This window comes from Chaetura pelagica, unplaced genomic scaffold (genome assembly GCF_000747805.2).
Source record: "Chaetura pelagica isolate M959 unplaced genomic scaffold, ChaPel_1.0 scaffold254, whole genome shotgun sequence".
NCBI classification, from domain to species: domain Eukaryota; kingdom Metazoa; phylum Chordata; class Aves; order Apodiformes; family Apodidae; genus Chaetura; species Chaetura pelagica.
The window spans coordinates 145,862-164,012 of NW_009952963.1; the positions used below are offsets into that span (position 1 = coordinate 145,862).

The 18,151-nt window shown below is 49.2% G+C and overlaps 1 protein-coding gene across 1 annotated transcript in view; it reads right to left on the bottom strand.

The window, feature by feature from the left end:
* The window catches only part of RBM19 (RNA binding motif protein 19), a 60,795-nt gene that overhangs the window by 30,241 nt on the left and 12,403 nt on the right, over positions 1–18,151 (bottom strand). The window contains exons 13-21 of the mRNA XM_009995678.1: positions 17,410–17,506; positions 16,792–16,902; positions 15,753–15,953; positions 15,159–15,276; positions 14,656–14,813; positions 13,374–13,434; positions 11,099–11,178; positions 9,398–9,453; positions 7,857–7,973 (exon numbers count right to left, since the gene is read on the bottom strand). Coding sequence (XP_009993980.1) covers positions 7,857–7,973; positions 9,398–9,453; positions 11,099–11,178; positions 13,374–13,434; positions 14,656–14,813; positions 15,159–15,276; positions 15,753–15,953; positions 16,792–16,902; positions 17,410–17,506 — 999 coding nt within the window. The remainder of the gene's footprint in view (positions 1–7,856; positions 7,974–9,397; positions 9,454–11,098; positions 11,179–13,373; positions 13,435–14,655; positions 14,814–15,158; positions 15,277–15,752; positions 15,954–16,791; positions 16,903–17,409; positions 17,507–18,151) is intronic.

An 18,151-nucleotide genomic window follows, 5' to 3' on the forward strand; every position in this document is an offset into this window, starting at 1 on the left:
GAAGATCCACCTTTTAAAGCAACCCCACCAAGATAACAGAGAGTTAAATTTTCCCTTATCTATGTTAAACACCTTTATGATTCAAAACCTATTCCACCCTCCCCCACCCCATGGCTCATTTTGGACAGTCAAATTAAAATGGTCAGTTCTATTTCTGGTCTCTGAATATCAACCCAACCCTTGCTGTGTTTGGGTTTCCAGCACATAAGGAAAAGGCTTGAAGAAGGACAAAAAAGAGTTTTTGAGGTAGTAGGAGAAATAAACCAGCCCAGCAGTTCCCTGTGTTTTCATCTGGAGCTCCCAGTTCATGAGGCTGGTGCATGTACCTGGAACTGCTGCCTAGAGAAGCACCTGCACCCTGAATTTCCCCAACCAAGCTCAGAGACATCACTGCTGCTGTTGGTGCTCAAACGAGACACCTTCCAGTTCTTGCTCCTAAACCTATTTTTGACAGATTTCCACCTGAACTTGTGCCTCCTGGCCAGACATCCCACAGGCCTTCCCTGTGCTGGCACCAACATCCTACAATAACTACAGGAAAGCTGGGGAGGGACTTTGTAAAAAGGTTTGTAGTGAGAGGACGGGGAGTGATGGATTAAAACTGGAAGGGGGGAAGACATTCAGAAGAAATTCTTCCCTGTGAGGGTGGTGAGAGCCTGGCCCAGGTTGCCCAGAGAAGCTGTGGCTGCCCCATCCCTGGCAGTGTTGAAGGGCAGGTTGGATGGGGCTTGGAGCAGCCTGGGCTGGTGGGAGGTGTCCCTGCCCATGCAGGGGGATCCAAATGATCTTTTATGTCGCTTCCAAACCAAACCAGGCTGGGATTCCACCATCCCAATTCACAGGGGAAGCTGGGACCCAGCGGATGGGTGCAGAACACCTACCCACACCAGCTGCTTCCCTGGGGTCCTTCTGCTTGTGCAGACTCCTGTTTGTGCCCCCTCTCTGTGCACAGGCTTCCAAGCACTAGGATGAGCCGAGGTGTGAGCACAGCCCAGCTCTGCACAGACACCTCCTGGCAGGGCTGAGCACTGGAGCACACTGCTTCTCCTCATCCTTCTCAGCAGTGTGTCCCTTTCCTGAGGCACCTAAGCCCCAGCTCACAAAGGTTGTTAAGTGAGTGATCAATACTGGCCTGAGTGACCCAAGCAGAGAACTGAGCAAGATATCCACACTGGATTCCACAGGACCAGGCTCTCTCATCTGTGGATTGTTCCAGTGCTGGATTTTGTTCATCTGACTCCTCAGCCAGCAGCAAGGGAGGGTTGCTGGGCCACAGGCACCAGACTGGGGAAGACCAAGAGGCTATTGCCCCAGCAGAAGGAGCCTCCTGGGGACAAGGGGTGGCAGGTTGTTCTGGGGAACACCTCTGTATTCACCAATAAGGGAGCAGAAACAGCTTTAAACCAGTAAGGACACGCAGGCAGGACAGGAGACATTCAGGTGGTGGGCTCTGCTTATCACCCCAACAGTCCTCCACCTCCTTCCCAAGTCCTTCAGCCTGGCTCTAGCTGCAAGTCAGCTGGACCATCTTGAGGAAATGACTCAGAAATGCAGCTTCATCTGTTCACAGACAGAACCCAGATGAGCAGGGAATGAACCCAACAGTGGTTTCCACCACAAGAAAGGGCTGTTGATCTGCTCTATGTCCTTCCAGTGCCAGCCCAGCATGCCCAACATCTGTGCACCTAGCAACTCTGCCCTGTCCCCCTTCCCTCTAATCACATCCTCAATATTTTATCTATGTCAGTTTAATTTTGTTGTGATTGCAAAACATAATAAAGAGGAAGTTTTCTATGGATCAGAGTCATGTTTGCAATGCACGTGCCCGCACCTGCACTGCAGGGTGCTGGGGGCAGCTTCCAGCTGTGGAAGAGGGGAGGGAAATCTGCACCTTGGCTTTTCACAGGGGCACAACATGCCCAGCAGACAGGGAGGAGCCAAGCAGGCCATCTGGCCAGGAGGGGATGTCTCACCTGGGACAGATCTGTCCATGGCAGGACGAACAGGCAGACCAGTAAACCCACGGTTACTGGGAATCCCTGAGCCTGCCCATCACCTCCAGAGCAGAACTCCACCATGGGCTCAGCAGCTCCTGGGACTTCTCCCCAGCATCCCACCCACTAGCTTCATCTCCCCCCAGCTGCAGTTGTGCAGCCCCTACCCCCAGCAGACCCCTACACCACAAGGACATGCTGACTGAGGTTTCTGCAGCCGCCCTCACATTCAGGGACCACCTAACTGCAGAGGGACAGGATGGAAGAAAAAGCAGCAATGGATTCTGAGCCATTTCTAGCACAACATCTAGGCTTTTAAAAGCCAAAACCACCTATCAGAGAGAAAACTGACCTCACACTTCAGCAAGAGATGCTTGCAACTCTGTGCATCCCAGGAATATTCTAATTAAGGCTGCCCAGCACTTGTTTAACAAACTCACATGTTTATGAAGGGCCTAGTAGGGGTTTTTTTCTCCTCTGCTTTTTAGCAGCCAAGATTTCCACAGCTTCAACAGGCCAACCTTCCTGTGGGCAGGAGAAATTGTCTCCAGTCAGGTAGGCTCCATTACTGGGAGAAAGGTGTGAACAGCAAGCATGTCTGGCAGACGGATTCATTATACCACCCTGTCCTTTATAATGGGAAATGAAAAGCCCATTCTGGTAACTACACTTTATTATAATAGGTCAGAAGAAGTGAAAGGCATCATCTTATAAAATTAACTTCCTAACAACTGCCTTTAAAAAACATCTCTCTGCCAGTTTATCCACCTTATCTTTCTTCAAAGATTTCTTTCTCTTCTGGAAGTGTCATGGCTCCAAAGTCTTGTCCCACTGGCTGTTTTCCACTTCCCCCCCTCCTCTATCAGAGGGAATAAATTTGTCTTCTCCTAATCAGTCCCAGGCACTTGTTTTGCCAGATGTAATAAATGCCATGTCTTTGTCAAGATGGAGAAAACAGTCAGCAAAGGAGTCAAAATTAAAAGAGACACCCACCCCCAAAGGTCTTTTCAAGCAGCAGAATTACTTTCTTTATAGCAAAGCCAGAATATGGAGACAAATGCACCTGATAACCTGTTCTGTGCTCTGGCACAGTTGCTTTTTTTTCTCTGCAAGCTGCTTCTGAAGTCAAACTAAAGTCCAGTCTCTCAGCTGATAGTAATATGATTTTACAGCTCCACACAATGTGTCTCAATTCAGCTCTTAGAGGTGAAGGGCCAGACATGAAAGCATCTCCCACACTCCAAGTGCTGACATCTGATCTCACTCTGAATCCTGAGAATGAGGGTCTATCACAATGAATTGGCAGAGGAAGGGCTGGGAGTGATGGTCATTTCAATTTTAGGAGAATATACAGATGCAAACCCCAAGAGGACATTCCCAGATTGATTTTGCAAAGAGAAGAGCAAACAACACCAGCCCCAGAACATGCTGCTGGAGATGCAACTCTACTAACTGCTAAAAAAAGCAGGAATGTCAAAGTCTGGGCAGACTTTCTCCAGCATCCACCCCTCAGCTTGCATTTGACTGGGTAGAAATCTTTAACAAGTCTTTTTTGTCCCTCCATCTAATCGTTCCCCTTTTGAGGAAAATAAAACCTCCATCTCCATGAAGTGTTCTGTGCCAACTGCAAAACAGCCTTATTTTGTTAATATTCATGAAAAGAGGGGGAAGGAGGATGGAAGAAGATGCTATGAAACAAATAGTTAATTGGAACTTCCAGTGAGGGCTGCATGGATCTAATGGGATAGACTTTCAAGGAGCCTCATTTTCAGAAATTGCCAGGGCTCCAATCTGTGAAAATGTGGCCTTTCACAGATCTCCAATTCAGCTTGCCACATCTAGAGGTCTTTTGGGAAAAAAAAAAAATAAATCTTGCCATAAAAGCCCCCCAATTTGGTAGCAAAAATTAGCAGCCTTCACGGGATATCAATCCCTTTGTCTCTCCTCCCTTAACTATTCCACTTTGGAAAGAACTAAGGACCATTTGTCTTTTGTTATTTTTCCAGGTAGTAAAGAGAAGAGGAGAATCTAACAAAGAACAAAAATAGGGAGGGGAGGGAAGGGGGAAAACACACCCACAAAAGCTAAATCTTCACACCTAGCCCAAAACCAGCCCCTATAATTGAAAAGCATTTCTCCCTCTGAAGAAAATAACACCTATTGGGTCTCAAAAAAATTAATATATATATATCTATATCTATCTCCTGACAGTGTGAGAGAGGCTGACACCTCCAGCAGAAGATGGCAAGACACATTCTGAACCAGCACAGCCCAGAACAGCCACCAGGTGTGGTGTGGGAGGTGAGCAGCACCTCATGGAGCCATGCAACAAGGCATTTCTTTTGCAGGCAGAAGACTCTACCTGTTCACCACAGCATTTCTGACTCCTGGGCAGAAAAAAGGAGGCAGCAACATCCTCCAGCTCAAGAATTAGAACTTGCTATCCTCCAAGTCCAAAATTCAACACATTTGCTTTGAATCTCCTGGAAATTAGGAGCTTTGGGGAAAAAACAATTTGAATTTGACACCCACTCATAGTCCTTTCCCAAGGGACTGGCTGGTCTCCTTCCTCCCAGGGATCCAGGGTGCAGGGCAAGGAGAAGCACTTCAGTGCTGGATCCATAAACCATGATCTTGAAAAGCATCAAGACAACCAGGATTCCTTGAACTGCTAGTGCTGAGCAGCACCCCACAGCAGCTTTCAAAATTCATGTTTCAAAACACCCAACTTCACTTTTGCTGTTCCAGTGTCATTAACACCTACCATGGGTCCATTTAAGAAGGAAGACACAGCTCCTTGACAGAGCTGAAACATGGGAATATTTCCTTGGGGTTACACATATGTTTGTCCAGGGTAATACTATATATAAATAAATATACAAGCAAAAATAAATATACAAGCACACAGTATATGTAAAATAAATGTGCATATATATATATATATATATATGTAATGTCTGTATACCCATTTGTTATTTTTTCTCCTGCCCAAACAATTGTGAAGAGAAAAAAGGCACTTGCAGAAGGAAGCAGGTTGGGAGACACCATCAGCAGCAGGGCTGGGAAGTTGCTTTTGAGCCTGTGAAACAATGGAGAAGCTGCCTGCCCTGCAAAACCCCCCCAACCTCTGCAGGCCATGCCCTGTGGGGTGGCCTGGGGGTCCTGTGCTGTGCCCAGGCTGGCTGTCCCTTGCTGTCCCCAGCCAGCTCTTCCTGGGCAGGCTAAGAGTGCCCCCTGCAGCCACACCAGCCCCTCCACTGCCCAGGAATGCTTGGCAATTTCCAATAAATAACTAAGGAAATACAAACCAAGACAGGTTCCTAAAATGCAGCACGAGCTAAAGGCTCCAGAGCAAAAGCAGCTGATTTAAAACCACCCAAAAGCAATCTAGGAGGATGAAGTATTCAGCAGGGCTCTGCCTTGCCTGCTTTTAGCCACCCTGAAGGGAAGGAGGGATGGCAGGGGTGGAGGGAAGATTTGTGGGGGTCCCCCTTCACCCCCCTCCCAGGTTCCTCCTGGCTTTTGTTTTGAGGATAAAATCCCCACATCCCAGGTCAATGAAATGGATGTTCACACATCACTCTGAGCACACTGTCAACAGCACAGGGCTAGAAGCTGCATGTTCCCTGCAATATTCATCAGCCTGCTCCTCCAGCCCTCCTCTGTGTAGCACTGAGGTGCCAGACAAGAGGAAAAAAACATGCCCAAAGCCTCCCAGTCTCTGCTGGCCTTGTCTGCCCTCACAATATACATATATACACACACACAAGCCTCCCAGCTCCTTGAACTTAACCTAGGGCCCCAGAAAACAAACAGATGCCCCTGAGTCTGTTTGCTCCAGCTTTACAAAGGTCTCAGTGGTGTCCAGTGACAGGACAACGGTCACCAACTGGTACACAGGTTGAATACAGGAGAATAATTCTTGACTCTGAGGGTACCAGAGCCCTGGGACAGGCTGCCCAGGGAGGTTGGAGTCTCCATCTCTGAACACATTCCAAACTCACCTGGACGTGTTCCTGTGGGATCTGCTCTAAGGGATCCTGCTTTAGCAGAGGGGTTGGACTGGCTATCTCGAGGCCCCTTCCAGCCCCCACCATTCTGGGATTCTGTCACCTCTGTAGCCACACAGGGCTGGCTGTGAAACCACCAGTGCCCCACAGGCTACACAAACTCAGCAGGATCACTTGGGAGTCCAGGTTTCCTGTCCTGCTTCAGCAGAGCCTCTCAGGGCAGTGTTGAAGAAAAAGCATCTCAGCTACACAGCCCAATAAAAGCCTTTTGTTCCTCTACAGGGATCTTCACATCGTGCCTCCTGTCACCCTTCCAGCAAGATACATTTGAGAGTCAAGCCATGGTTTGTCTCCAGTTAAATCCCCAGAGCTCACCCCAAACCATTGTCCCAACATTCAGCTTTTTCCTCACCACCTGACAAGGAAGCAGCCACGTGGGAGCCACTGTCCTTGCCTGTGGTCAAGCCAGAAAGACATCACATGCTAATGAAGTAGGTAGAACTCACCATGTATAGGGAAATGAGTCTTTACCCTGCATGAAAGGAAAGAAGAACCTCACTGCCCCTATGGCTCCTCACAAGGCAGTTTCCATTGTGTGGTCTGGAGAGGATTCAAAGCATGAAGTGATTCCTCAACTCGGTCACTTTGGCAAGAGCCACCACAGCCCTGGCCAGATGAAACCTTAGAAGGACCTGTGCAGAAAAGCCACCTCCTAACACAGTGCCTCACCAGGCCCTGCAGACATGAGCTATCACCCTTATTTTGCAGCTGGTAAAAACTGATGGGCAGAGCTGGACACCAATTGACTCAAATTCCATCTGCAACTCAGCAGCAGAGCAGGGACCATGGCCTGGGTCAACAAGCAAGAGCTCCTCATCCCAGGAGCAGAAAAGATGCCATATGCTGTATTTTACAGAGTTTCCCCTCTTTTCTGGGATGCAAGGCTTAGGGAGTCCCTGCACAGAAGGCTGAGGATACAAAGAGATGAGCTGCTGCCCACAGGCTGGGATCCCAAAATCCCACTTCAGCACTCAGCACCATTCCAGGCAGGACTCAGGGCTGACAAGGCATTCCCTGCTGGAGAGGGTATCACGGGCAGTAGAGTCCTACACCCTCCCAGCCAGGGGGGCTGCCAACCCCTGGTGGGCATTTCAACCAGGTGAAATGCCTGTGGAAGGGGCAGGAAGATGGAAGTGCTCCTTCCAGGAAGGGAAGGAGCTGCACCATCATCCAGGGAGCACAGCTGGAGCAAGGAGCACAGCGGGAGCAGGGAGCCAGCCCCAGCTACAACCTGTCCCCCTCCAGCTGTCTGCAGTGACTCAGGTGTGCTGAGCATCAGGAGAGCTGCTGCACACCCTTCAGGCAGGAGGAGACCACCACCTGAGGGTGTCTCCTCTCCTCCAGGGTGTCTCATCTCCTCCACAGGAGGGGAGGTCTCAAAGCTCTGTGAGGTGATGGGTCACCAGGGCTCCAAAAATCCTGGGTTATTGTTCTATCTCACCAGCAGAATTTCTACACAGGCACAACCTGACCAACCATTTACTTCCAGTAAAAGGCTCGTTGACTTCCAGAAAGAAACCAAAACTCACATTTACAACCTACTATCAAGATGCCCTCTGGAAATCATCCCAGCTCCAGAACATCCCGCAGACCCGACGGGAAGCGCTTTCCTACCTGAAGAGTTCCCTGATTTCCCTGAGGGTGGCCTGGAATGGGATGTTTCTGACCAAGATCTTGGAAGTCTTCTGCTTCTTGACAGTTTGTTTCTGTCACAACCTACTATCAAGATGCCCTCTGGAAATCATCCCAGCTCCAGAACATCCCGCAGACCCGACGGGAAGCGCTTTCCTACCTGAAGAGTTCCCTGATTTCCCTGAGGGTGGCCTGGAATGGGATGTTTCTGACCAAGATCTTGGAAGTCTTCTGCTTCTTGACAGTTTGTTTCTTTCGGGATGATTTCACAGCAGGCCTGGGAAGTCAAGAGAAAGGGCAGGTGAGGATCAGGCTGCAGCAAAACCCTCAACACATCCCTGACACCTTCCAAAGCAGGAATGCAGAAACCAAACCGCCAGCTCATCACATCAACATCCTCACTGGCATCTGGCAACAATGGGAATGTCATTCAGGATGCCAAAAAGGAATGAATGTAAGTGATTTAAATCCTGCACCTGAAGAACCCAAGTTTCCAGCTTGCTGATTGCCACTCCCTTTTGTTCTGCCATCACATCTCCTTGTCAGGAGAACATATCATTTGATATATTCAAATCAAACAACTTCATGTAAGCTCATTTTGATCACTTTTCTTACTAGCTCAGCAAACAGCAAAGGACACTGTAAAACAGGTGACTAATTTGAATGTTTTCTTCTTCAGAATGGTACTGCTTTTGGACAAGGTAAGAATTTACCCACTACAAAACACAGCAGCTTATTTCATAAAGCAAAAAGCAATCTGGATTGCAGGCTGGATACCTGCTGAAGCTATTTTTTAAATGAAAATGGATGGAAATGGTTTATTCAAGAAGTAGAAAGTGCAGGCAGGGAGCTGTCAAGACTGCTTCTGGTCCCCAGGGATCAGATTTTCAAACACATGTTGACATTTCAGAGGTACCTCCTCCAGCAGGGATTCCAAAGGGTCTAATGGACAGTTTTTAGGTGCCAACATTCACCTACAAACACCTGGATTCATTTTTTTAACTTGGCATTTCAGATTCTGAACTGAATAAAAATCAGGAAGGAAACCCTTAAAAAGACTCTTAACTCCAAGTAAATTCATCCACAAGGAGCCATCTCTGTACCTGACAACCCCAAACCAAGCTGTTAAACCCTATTTTTTCAAGCAAGGAAAAAAAACACCCACCCTTTGTCTTGATCTGATCAGGATTTGCAGCAGCTTATTATTATTTAGCTACTGTTCTCCCTGATGAACTAGGCTAGAAGATTTAATTACCCAGAGAATATTTGTCTTCAAGAACTCTTTAAACCCACTGGAACTTGGGCTGACAGTTGATTTTGCAATGTTGACCAAACTGTTGGCAAAGCAGAGGTTTTTAGAGGAGTCTGGTCCTTGAGTGTAGAGGAAAACTCAAGTGCCTGTTTCTCACTTCAGGCTCATTTTTGGGGTCCCACTACTCCATACTGCATTTTAACTGAAAAGCTTAGGGATTTTAATTGGAAATATGCCATTCAGTGAGCAAACCACCTTCACATCACCCATTCATCATTTCCCTTTTCAAGTCAGAGTGACTCAAGTGACACGACAAGGGCTGATGTGTCCAACAGAGCAGCACAACAGCTCACATCCTTCATGCTGCAGGGGTGCCAGGTAAGAAATGAAGAACCCACCAAAGCATTTCTGCAGCTTCTATGCAACCATGTTAAAGAGGTGAGCTTTACCTGACAGCTCTCTCTGAGATCTTCACTTCTAGCTTATGGCCATCCACAGAGCAGCCCTAGGAGTGAAAAGAAAAAAACCCAATAACAGCCAAAATCCAAGTCACAACAGCTTCCACATTTCCAGGACACAAGCACATTTCACATCTTGCTCTTCTCCATATGTTCTTCTTCCTGTCCAAGTTTTCCTCTGTTGAACACCACTCATGCAAGGCAAAGCTGCTGATATGAGGTTGGAGACAGCTTGACTGAGTGAAGCAAAAGCCACATCCCTGATCTAGTTGTCCATCAGCCTCAGATCTGCCACTCAACTGGCAGAGATGGGTCATTTGTTGCCCTGAGCTGTGGTTACCTCACCTTCTATACTGCAAACTCCTCAAGGCAGTGACCATCTTGTTTGTTATTTGTTCTGGAATGAGCCAGAGATGTCTCATTGGCCATCAGCAGCCAACACAGCAAGGAAGTCTTTTATCTCTTGCTTCCTGGGCCTCCAAGAATTTCCTGCAGCTCAGCACTGCAAACAAGCAGCCTCTTGCCTTATCAGCCCTGACAGGGCAAAGGCACCACACTGAGATCCTGGAGCCCTGCTGCCCACTGCCTCCACAAAATACCTTTCTTCCTGCTTTCTCTTCCCCAGGATTCTGCCTTTCAAAAGGATGGAGAACACACGTCTACTCCAGGGCCACCCAGGAATGTGATGTGGGACTCATGGATTGTGGTCACTGAACATGCACAGATTATTCAGAGCAACTGCTTCATATCTGCCTAGAGAGGGATCACTCATCTAGCAGCAGAGGGAAGGGCTGATTCCTTCAGAGCATGGCCAAACAAGGGCTTGTAGTGAAAGGACAAGGGGGAATGTATTAAAACTGGAGGGAAGATTTAGGTGAGACATGAGGAGGAAATTCTTTGTTGTGAGGGTGGTGAGAGCCTGGCCCAGGTTGCCCAGGGAAGCTGTGGCTGCCCCATCCCAGGAAGTGTTGAAGAGCAGGTTGGATGGGGCTTGGAGCAGCCTGGGCTGGTGGGAGGTGTCCCTGCCCATGCAAGGGGGGTAGATCTAGATGATTTTTAAGTCCCTCCCAACCCAAACCACTCTGGGATTTTGTGATGAAACCCTGTGGCACGTGGCAAGCAGGAGGCTAGAAGCCCCTGAAGTAACAACAATCACAGAGGGCAGAGCTGAGCTGTGCAGCACTACACACCGAGCAGTATTTATTCCCATTGTAAGTAGGGGTCTCCATCACCTCTGCAGAGGGAACCTTGCAGGAGAAACTCATCACATGTCAATCACTGCACATTATCTGTCAGCTCAACCCTGTGGCACATGGCAAACAGGAGGCTAGAAGCCCCTGAAGTAACAACAATCACAGAGGGCAGAGCTGAGCTGTGCAGCACTACACACTGAGCAGTATTTATTCCCATTGTGAGTAGGGGTCTCCATCACCTCTGCAGAGGGAACCTTGCAGGAGAAACTCATCACATGTCAATCACTGCACATTATCTGTCAGCTCCGTATCGGATCAGCACTGGGAGCACTGGGCTCACCCCTCTACACACCCTCTTTCCTCACAAACCTGGCCCACTTGAGTCTTCTCCACCTGCACACTGTAGCTCTGACATCCCTTTTTTTTGCACCTCCCAGTTCATCCAAGCCTTTGCCCACCATCTCTGGAAAGAAACCTGGATCAATGACACTTAACTCACCTGGAGCCGGCGCAGGGCTTTCTGGGCAGCCTCTGGCTTCTTGTACTCCACAAACCCAAAGCCCATGGAGAGCAAGTTGCCTGTCAGAGGAGAAAGAGGACTCATTAAGCCAGCAGGAAATAGTGATGGTATTAAGCAGAAGATTTAAAACCACATCAGAAGCAAGCTGCCAACACTGGGGGATGACAACACCTAATGCAAGGGACCAGCCTGTCCCTGCCCGGGCTGTGTCCCACCCCATCTGCACCCCTCCCTGCCTCCCTCTGAGCAAGGTGCTGATCTAGAACAGCCTGGTTTGGTGCTGAGGTGGAAGAGGAGCTGAGCCAAACTGCATGGAAAAGAGATCTTCTTGCTTTGCATCATTTCAGTGCAACCTCCTGAAATGAAACACCAAGTCCTACAGAACAACCCCATGTCACAGTCAGGGTGAGTGACGCATCATGGACACACAAGGATTTACACAGGATTATTTCTACACGACATGAGACCTTCATTAGGACTATCTGTCAACTTCCCAGGAACAGGTGTGACTTTTGTTGCTGGATACCAATATGTAGAATCCCACACTGGTTTGGGTTGGAAGGGACCTTAAAGACCATCCAGTCCCAACTCCCCTGCATGGGCAGGGACACCTCCCACCAGCCCAGGTTGCTCCAAGTCCCATCCAACCTGCCCTTCAACACTGCCAGGGATGGGGCAGCCACAGCTTCCCTGGGCAACCTGGGCCAGGCTCTCACCACTCTCATTTTGCAGCCTGCTCTGGAGCCTGTTGGAGTCCACCTCCAGACTTCCATGGGCTTCTTTGAAGCCATGCTCTGCACAGTCTCCCCGTCCAGGGTTGTACCATCCCATGCTTGCTGTAGGATCAGCCCACTTCTGAGAATGAAGTCCCATGTAGTCTTGGTTATGAGAAAGTGGTAATTAAAGCCAGTTGAGTCAAAGCTGGAACACATTTTTCTTGTGTGGCAACAAACTCTTTGTTTGAAATAATCAAGCTACAGGTATGCTCTGTCATCTGTTTGTGGGTATGTTAACAAATGCCTTAGCTTATTCCTTCGTCATTTAAGATTTTCTGTTATTTCATAGAATCATGGACTGGTTTGGGTTGGAAGGGACCTTAAATATAATATTGATCCAACCCCCCTGTGTGGGCAGGGACACCTCCACCAGCCCAGGTTGCTCCAAGTCCCATCCAACCTGCCCTTCAACACTGCCAGGGATGGGGCAGCCACAGCTTCCCTGGGCAACCTGGGCCAGGCTCTCACCACTCTCATTGTCAAGAATTTCTCCCTAATGTTCAGTCTAAGTCTACCCTCTTTCAGTTTAACACCATCAAGTGTATCCAGTTTCCACCTTCAAAACCTCCGTGGTAGACACAGAGATCCCCCCACAGGGACAAGGGTATCACTTTGGTGAGTGGTGAGAGATCAGCTTTGGCTCAGATGTTGTTGCCTGCTTACGTGGCTGCCCCATCCCTAGAAGTGTTCAAGGGGCAGGTTGGATGCAGCTTGGAGCAACTTGGGCTGGTGGGAGGTGTCCCTGCCCATACAGGGGGGTTGGATTTAGATGACTTTTAAGGTCCCTTCCAACCCAAACCATGCAGTGACTATGCCTGCAGCCCAGCACAACTCAAGGGTTGGCTTTCCTTTCAGTGAATCCCAGTTTTCAAGCACCCCATGCAGAAAGAGCCCTGTTAAGGTGAACCCCCCTAAAACTGTGCAACACCCTACCCCAAAATCCAGAATGAAGACACAGCCCATCCAAGCCAACCCTTGCCTGCAGCAAACTCTACCCAACCACCTGGAGAGAGAACACAGCTGATGTGACAGGCCCAGCCACTCCTCCCCACAGCCTGCTGGGCTCCAATCTGGCAGGCAGAATGCAAACTCAGCACAGCATTCATCCAGGCATCCTTGAGGATGCCAGATAAAATACCTTGTGGGCAGGTTTAATCATTGCAGGGCACTAGGTTCCTTTCAACTTGCATCCTGCTCTCTTTGGTGATCCTGAAGGAGCTGGCTTCTCTATCCAGATCTGAAGAGAGGGCCATACATCTCCACAAATCCCACAAGTGAGCTTAACCTTCTTGACTGAAACCCCAGGTATTTTTTGGTTGCTGCTTGCAGCCATTTCAACAGGCACACTTCTAGAAACATGAAGGATTTCATGCCAAGGAGAACAGAAATGCTCAGCCAGATGAATGCTGCAGCAACACCACACCTGAGCCCTCAGCAACCAGCCAAGGGAAGGAATTGAACAGCAGCATCTAAAGTACCTGCTTTGTCTTTCTTCTTGGATATTGTGCAGCTCTTCACAGCTCCCACTTTGGAGAACGTCTGCAAGGAATTTGGACACGTGATTCAGTCCCCTTTGTCACAGGCTGAGAGCTGGAACTGTGACAATGTGGCTCTTTTCCAGAGCCAGGAGAACACTCTCCCAGGCCCACCTCCCCCCAGCACACACCTGACAGGCAGGAATTGCAGCTCTGCCTTATACAATTACTCCTTGACAAACAAGACACCCACACAGACTTTTAAAGAAATCAATACACACGTGCCTCCCAAAAATCCTCCACCACTCCTCAGAACCTGCAGGGATCTGGGATGGCTCTGGAGGAACACTGTGGATCACAAGGTGTCCTCACAGCCAGCTGGGGACCTTAGTGGCAGATGACTTCTGTCATGTCCCTTGAATATGAGACCCTCCAAACAGGAGGGGCTGCCCTACAGGGACAAGCCACTCCTGCATAAAACTGCACCCAGAAGGCAGGAAAAGAAGGGACAACTCCCTTTAGATTTGTCTCCAGACCCAGGTGGACCAGGGTGTCTACCAGTACCACAGGCCCAAGGTGGAGGAGCATGGTCCCAGGATGACTGACATTTTTGGGCCATGAAATGTGGTTTTTCACATGGCTACAAAAAGTGGGAGAGACAAGGATTCCCAGTTGGCTTTTCCCTGATTTGCTATTAACATCCCACGTGGTGTTAGGAATGCTAGGATGTCACCCAAGGGTTTTGCTGAGGTGAAGCAGAGGCAGCTCAGTGCTGGTAGAAGCTGAGATGAAAAGCACATCTCAGTGAAACCATCATTTCTTTCCTGCCTTAACACCCAAAGCAGGATCAGAACTGCACGAGTGCTTCTCCTTGGGACCAGCATTCTAGCAAACATGGGAAATGAGGAGTCTGAAAAGATTTCCTACTGCCTCCACCTGTCCTGAGGTGGAATTTAACCCCATCAAAAGTGTTTCAGATCCATTTGTCTTAATTGATGCCTGAAACTCCAAAACAGAGCTTCCTAGTCCTAGTACAACCCAGTGCTTTTGCATCTCCCAGCACTGCCTGCAATTTACCTCCTTTATATCCTCAGCACAACAGAGATGCAGAACAGCTTGTCCCTTCTGCAGCAGAGCCCTTTCTCCTAGTCCATGCTGGGACTGGGGGCTCTACTCTACCAGGCATCCCATTTTGGTCCTCAACCACACACTCAACCCCCTCCCACTCCATCTGAGCAGACCATGCTAAGCAAAACTCAGTCCCTCCTCCTCACTTGTGGCTCACCTCCCTCAGTGTGTCTTCTGTGGTGGCAAAGTTCAGGTTTTTGATGAATAAGGTACAGCCAGGAATGCTTTCTTCTTCCTCCTCTTCTTCTTCTTCCTCCTCTTCTTCCTGTGCTGCTGTTTCCTCTGAGTCCTTCATAGCTGTGTCAGTGTCACCACCTGAAACAGAAAGAAGTCAACTGTGCATCATGTACAAATCTTGCTTTGGGATTCAGCAAAGACAGAGCTGGAAATAGAAAACCAAGACATTAAGACACCATTCAGCAGTCAGCACAGGTTCCACAGTGGAGCTGGGAGCTGTCCACAGCTGGGAAGGGAACAGAAACCTGGATGGCCAGTGTTCTGCTGGACAGAAAATCTGCTGGTATTTGCAGCTGGTCTTATCAGGGAAGTTGCTGTGGCAACTGCATTTTGATACTCTCCATCCATCCATTTCCCTCTCTTCCCAACTTCTCAAATGGCTTAGTCATTTCTACTGCTCTGGTCTAAAGTCCAAGCTCTTACCAGGTACTGGTCTTGCTCTGTCTTCCTTTTCTGAATCCTCAGAGGATTTTTTCTGAGGGGCTGGGCTCAAGAAGACACCCATTGGAGCCCATTCCAGGTACAAAGGCACTGAATGAAACTGTGAAGAGAACACAGGAGAGACATGAAGAGTGGAGGGGAAGGGCCTGAAGAAAAAGCTCTGCTCTCAGCTTTATTGGCCCCTGACTTGGTAATGGAAAACACTGGAAAAGCTGAGGAACTTTTGCAGGTGGCTAAATTCTCACCAGAGGACAGTCTGCATCCAGCCTCCCACAGGACCAGTTTCCCACATACCACACTCTTGTCTTGTGAAAGGTAAAAGAAACCCTCTCCTGGCCACCAAGGCTTTTCTAGATGTGCCACAGTCCCCTGCTGCAGGCTAGGAGCCCTACTCAGCCACAACTGCACAAGGATGCACCAGGCATCTCCTTCAACCCATCAGACAGACAGAAACACCAGCTGTGGGCTAACTCCCTCCCCCCAAAAGCCTCTGCATCTCCCAGCTGTGACAAGCACTGCTGTCTGCAGCTCCACAACTAGCCAAGATCCATGCTCCCCACGATGCCTGCTCCTCACCTTGGAGTAGGCCAGCCTGGTGAAGGCCTGCTTGGCCTCTGTTGGCTCCAGGAACTCCACGATGGCTGTGATGCCTCCTTGGGGCAGCAGCACCCGGCCCAGACTGCCATGCTTCCCAAAGATGTCCTCCAGCTCCTCCACACTCGTGCTGGCAGGGAGGTTCTTCACCAGGATCACTGTCTTGCTCCGCTCACCAGCAGCCTGCCAGGTTTGGTGGGAGAAGAAAGGGGAGACTGGATGGGAAAAAGCAAACCCCAGGATCTCACTCATGAAGATTTCAGATTCAACAGGTCGTGCCTGTTCACTCCATGTCACCCCTTTCCAGAATCCAAGAGGGTCAACAGCCACTTAGAAAACACTCCCTGGAAGATCCACACCCCAGCACCACCTCCTTGTTCCACCAACACTCCTGCAGAGTGGTTAAGGTTGGGACCTTCATGATCATCAGGTTCCAACCTTCCTGCTATGAGCAGGGACACCTGCCACCAGATCAGGTTGCTCCAAGCCCCACCCAACCTGGCCTTGAACACCTCCAGGGGTGGACAGCCTCTGTGGGACTGTAGGACTGTTCCACTGCCTTCCTACCCTCCTAGTGAAGAATTTCTTCCCAACATGTAAACCTCCCCTCTCTCACTTTAAAACCATTCCCCCATATCCTATCACTACCTTCTCTGGTGCAAAGTCCCTCCCCATCTTTCCTGTAGGCTCCCTTTAGGTATGGAAGGCCACTATAAGGTCTCCCCAGGATCTTATATCTGAAGGTTTCAGCTCCAGACCTACCCTGGTATGGACACAGGATTCCTCTGCCTATAGCAGGCTGACCAACCCCCTTCCACACTGTCCCACCAGATATTCCAGCCATCCTGAGGGCAGCTGCCTTTTCAAACAGACCAAATGTTTCCTGAGCCCATCATGCTTCAACCAAGCAAGATGCTGAGGACTTAATTCCTCATTTCAAGGAGAGCTGAGTACACTAGGACTAGGCCAGGATCCAAGAGGGGAGGTCCCCACATTGCTGCCTTCAAGCTGGGCATCTCACCTGGCTGAAGGAATCCAGGCTGACTCCGTTCTCCACGAGGAACCGGCGGATCTCCTGGACCAACTCGGTCTCTCCCAGGGCAACCCTCACTGCCACACTGTCCTTACCCTCCTGCAGGCAAGAACATCAGGTGACAATGTGACAAAGCTCAACACAGGAAAGCAAAGAACCTCATCCAGGAAGGTGCTGGGCAGCTGTTGTTCCTACTGCTCTCATAAGCAGATGTGAAGTGAATTTGGCAGCCAGCTTGGAGGGAAAATGCTCCAGCTCCTCTGCAGCTGCTGGGAGTTCTGCTGTTGGGAGTCAAGAAAATCTTCCCAAGGGAAAAATAAGTTGCCAGCTGAGCTTTAGGGTGTGATTTCCCAACAAGTGGTTAGGTAGAAATGCAAAATTCTGTCACAGAAAAGCAGAGTGGGCAGGGGAGCTGGGAGCATGACTTTGTCTTCCAGCGACCAAGGGATTGTTTGGCTCAGATCCCCCTGAGAGCCTCCAACATCACTCACCCCGTGTGGTGTTTGTGGATGCACAGAGGCTTTGCTGCACAAAAAGACCAGGTAAATCCCTGGAAAGAGGTAGGAAAATGATCTCCCATCCCAGCTGACCAATAACCCAACTCACATGATCCAGCACTTGGCTTTTGGAAGCATTGTACTTCTGAGCAATGGCATCAGCCACGGCGTTGGTCCCCACAAACAAGGTGTTCCAGTTGTGGGAGCTGGAAAGAGAAAGCAAAGCCAGGTTGAGGGTCCTGCAGTCCCTTCTTCCACTGTTGCTGTCTCTGTTCAACAGTCCTGGGAAAAACCAGCTCTGAAAGAAGCATGGAACATCCTGAAAGAAGGGATGGGATGAGGGAGGCATGACTAGAGAGGGAGAAGAAAAGCAGCTTAGCTCTTCCTTAGAGGACACTGGTTACAGCTCTGCATTAGAGCTGGGACCAGGCTCAGAGAAACATGATTTTTCCAAGTGGTTTCCCTAAAATCACAAAGCAAACAAGGTTGCATTCCCTTCCCTCCACCTCAGAAATTATCAGCCAACTCTTTCAAATTAATTTGTGATATAAAAAGATAAAAGTTCCTACAAGTTCTAGGAATGCAGGTGGCAAAGTGGAGGACAAAGACTCAACTGGTCTGAAACTGCTACCATAAAGAATGACAGCAGGTGGACTTTTATTGCACATCAAAGAAAAACTCCCACACAAAGCCTTTGAAAACCATGTTTCTCTCAACTTCTGCTGCTCACTGAGCTACGAGGTACTTGGACAGAGGAATCAAGTGAGTAAGAGAAGGAAACAGCTGCACAGCAAAAGCTCTGTGGACTTTGGGAATCTCTGCAACCCCTGCCAAGACCCAACAGGCATTCC